Below are 3,666 nucleotides of genomic sequence, written 5' to 3'. Positions count from 1 at the left end.
GTTGGAAATGTTGAGTAAAAGCATTGATCAAATTAAAGGGTCTGAAATAATCCATGTTTATTTACGTGAAGTTATCTGAGGGTGATTGGCAAATTGCAATATAGTGTTTGTTTCCTTGTTTTATGTTTTGTGAAATTAATAAATACTCTGTTATGACGATGTCACTAGCAAATGTTATTGAGACAAACAAAAGATACACTTAAAAGAGTACGGTATCACTGCCTTAGTGCTTGTCCACTCAACAAGCGGGTCAATAATGAGATACCATGATATGGTATTCAACAATTGCATCACCCAATAGATTAGAACTATACGTTTTYGCGGTGGCAATTCCCCKTGCCATCCGGAAAACACCCGAACCACCAACAATCGACATCTCACGATACTCATGTAGCACAGGGTTCCGCCCGAAAAGACTAAGGGTGCTACCATTAACATCCCCATCAGTAAAAGCCAAGTTCATGGTCATGAGAAAGCCAAGGTCGTCCATGGAGGCCGACGCATACATCCCTTGAGCTCGGCCAACCACAGTCGAATTGGATTCCGGCCCAGCGGTCAGCACGTCGTCAGCCATGACCATGTTGCCGAACCCAGTTAACGAGGTGTAACCGCTTGGTTTAGCCACGGTCATGGCGGTCGGGCTGTTGCCACTGACAACATCATGGAAGTAGAAATGAAGCTTGGTCAGCTTTTGTTGCATGGTGGCTAGACCTTTGAACCAATCTTCCACAGCTACAGGATCTTGATCRATGCAGTGTACAAAAGAAAGAGCCAAGAGCAAAGTGGAGCATAGCCTTATTTGCATGCAGAACTTTCCCATGTTAATTGTTTGTGTGTGTTTCAGTGTGTGAAGTTTTGGTTCTTAATAAGGAAAAGATGTTGCTAAAATATGTGGGTTGGTTGTACATATGACAAGGGTGGATATGACATTTGAGTAGTGGCTCAACTAAAACACTAAAATTAGTTGGTTCGTTAAATTTGYATCAAACAAAATCGATCAATATGTTCGTTCGATATGGCATATATTTTTAGAATACGATGGTTCGTATTACTGTATAATTAACTTCTTTGAATTATTTATATTGCATCAAAATGAATCCAACTTTCATCTGATTTTTATTTTGGAGAATCAACTTTCAAAATTGTCATTTAGAGGTCTTTATCGAACTTTTTATTTATTTAAGGGTCTGGTTGACCTGTTAATGCTGGCATCATCTAGGTCTTTTGCCAACTAAAATATTTCACGTCATATTAATTTTTTATTTTAAAATAAAACTAATATTTCACGTCATATTAATTTTTTATTTTAAAAAATTATTGTAATCGAATTTATTTTTCATTCCAAATCTCGTTTTTTTTAAAAAAAATCGGATATCAAATTGTGAATAAAGAAGTCCATTTTTAAAAAAATCTTCAATTTGATATCTGAATTTAAAAAAACGATATTTGAAATGAAAAATAGATTTTATTACAATAATTTTTGAAAAAAAAAGAATTTTAGTTATTTTTCTATAATTATTTTGCAAATCCAAAATATGACGGGGAATATTAGTTTTAAAATAAAATTTTAATATGACGTGGAATATTTTGGTTGGCAAAACATCTGGATTATGATCATTCACGGGTTAACCAGACCCTTAAATAAACAAAAAGTCTGATAGAGACCCCTAAATGACAATTTTGAAAGTTGATTCCCCAAAATAAGAATCAGGTGAAAGTTGGTTCCCAAAATAAGAATCAGGTAAAAGTTGGTACCATTTTAGTGCAATTTTCTTTTTATAAATGTGTACTTTTTATATATTTAATACTTAATATATGTTATACCCATTTACATGAATTCTGTTACTACTTACATAGACCATTTAATACTCTGATAGGCTATATTATCCTATTATTGCGATTGTATAATATCCACCACGTCGGTCCACTGTTTGCTGACGGTCATGTTGGTTTCAGTCTCAACGATTGCCATATACCATCGTTGCCCTAAGCTCTCTACTTGTTATCGTAACTGTTGCCCTAAGCTCTCTATATGACACTTTTGAGAAATGTCTTATGAACATATCTTTTTACAGAAAGCTTGTTTTTATCAGACATTTTTTTCAAATAATATCATATAAAATTTAGTAAGACATCTTATCATAAAAGCGTTCTAAATTTTCTGTTAAGACGTCAACAGCTTCCTATAAACATATTGTGATGCTTTTATACATCACAGATAATTGTTCGGTCTTATAAACTTATGTTTTATAAAGCAGTCTATTAAAATATTTTGACATTCTTCTTTTTATCTCTTTTATAATTTTAATTGTATAGTGCCCTTACAATGATGGACCGAGATTCTCAAAGTCTGTCATGGAAAAATCAAAACTCGAACGAGACATGATGTGCCGAAGGAACTGATCAGATGAGGTAGTAAGGAGAATGTCGTCAACATTAGGTTTAATTTTGAATTTTAGATTTGTTTTAAGGTTTTGATTTTTTTTGAGAGATGGATTTTTAGGCGTGTGTTAGTTGAAAACACAACCGAAGCCAAGAGATAGGGGTTGCGTTTTTCCTATTGTTCTTTTTAACTGCTTTACATACTTACTATAAGGGTACTCGTGTAATGCAGCGAGATACATCAATTTTAATGTTTCGTTTTATTTTGTCCTCTGTCAATGTTATAATACAGTTTTATATGGTTTTGAGAAAAACGATAACGTTTTTATTTTTGAATAAAATATAAATTTGAATATATTTTAAAAAAAATTTAAAAATATATCGATATTAGTATCAAGTTAACTATTTAAAAGTTCTTGTTTTGGTGTGTAATTTCTTTAATTCAACTTTTTTATTATAATTTAATTTAGGTTTAAAAAGAAAGTAATTTATTTTTGACATAATATAATTTTTTATAAAGATAATAATTAAGTATTATGTTATAAGACAATGATTATCCTAATTATATTTTATATTTTTTATATTTATAATGAAATGTTTATCCAGTATTTGATTATGTTTATCTGTAGTTAGTTACATGAAATCAAGTATGGAGCTTTAATAAGTTGTACTTATGCATTATTTATTTGTAATATTGAATTTTAAGTAATATGCATCAATAAACAGTACTTCATGTATAAAAAATGTTTTTAAGAGTTTTTGTCAAATGCTTTTATAATATAGTATAGATAATATTTAGTATTTTGAATTCAATGATTATCCTAAGTATATTTTAAATTTTTTATATTTAAAATGAGATATTTATCCAGAATTTGATTATGTTTATCTGTAGTTAGTTACACAAATTCAAACATGGAGCTTTAATAAGTTGTACATACGAACCATTTACTTGTAATCTTGAATTTTAAGTAATATGTATCAATAAACAGTACTTAATATATAAAAAATAATTTTAAGAGTTTTTATCAAATGTTTTATAATATGGTATAGATATACGTGTTTTATGTTAGAAAAATACTGCAAAAAATTAGAGACAAACAGATTAGGATGTGATTAAGATTACTATCCTTAGAATAATATTAGCCCCCTATATGTTGTTAGGTTATGGCTAATTTATTCCCAGGATTAACCCAATCTAGATAAATGATACAACAAATCATACATCTCTATGAACATCTATATCGTTGCAGAAATTGAAGAGGAGAACAAGGAAAAATGGAACTA

The 3,666-nt window shown here is 30.1% G+C and overlaps 1 protein-coding gene across 1 annotated transcript; it reads right to left on the bottom strand.

Moving 5' to 3' along the window:
- Positions 1-9: 9 nt before the first annotated feature.
- On the bottom strand, positions 10-844 carry LOC112522688 (dirigent protein 22-like). The gene has a single exon (XM_025131976.1). It carries the CDS (start codon positions 818-820, stop codon positions 251-253), a length of 570 nt encoding a protein of 189 aa, XP_024987744.1. The 5' UTR covers positions 821-844; the 3' UTR covers positions 10-250.
- Between the last annotated feature and the right edge of the window lie 2,822 nt (positions 845-3,666).

This window comes from Cynara cardunculus (genome assembly GCF_001531365.2).
Source record: "Cynara cardunculus var. scolymus isolate 2C chromosome LG 12, CcrdV1, whole genome shotgun sequence".
Taxonomy (NCBI): domain Eukaryota; kingdom Viridiplantae; phylum Streptophyta; class Magnoliopsida; order Asterales; family Asteraceae; genus Cynara; species Cynara cardunculus.
This window is presented reverse-complemented; position numbering and strand designations above follow the sequence as displayed.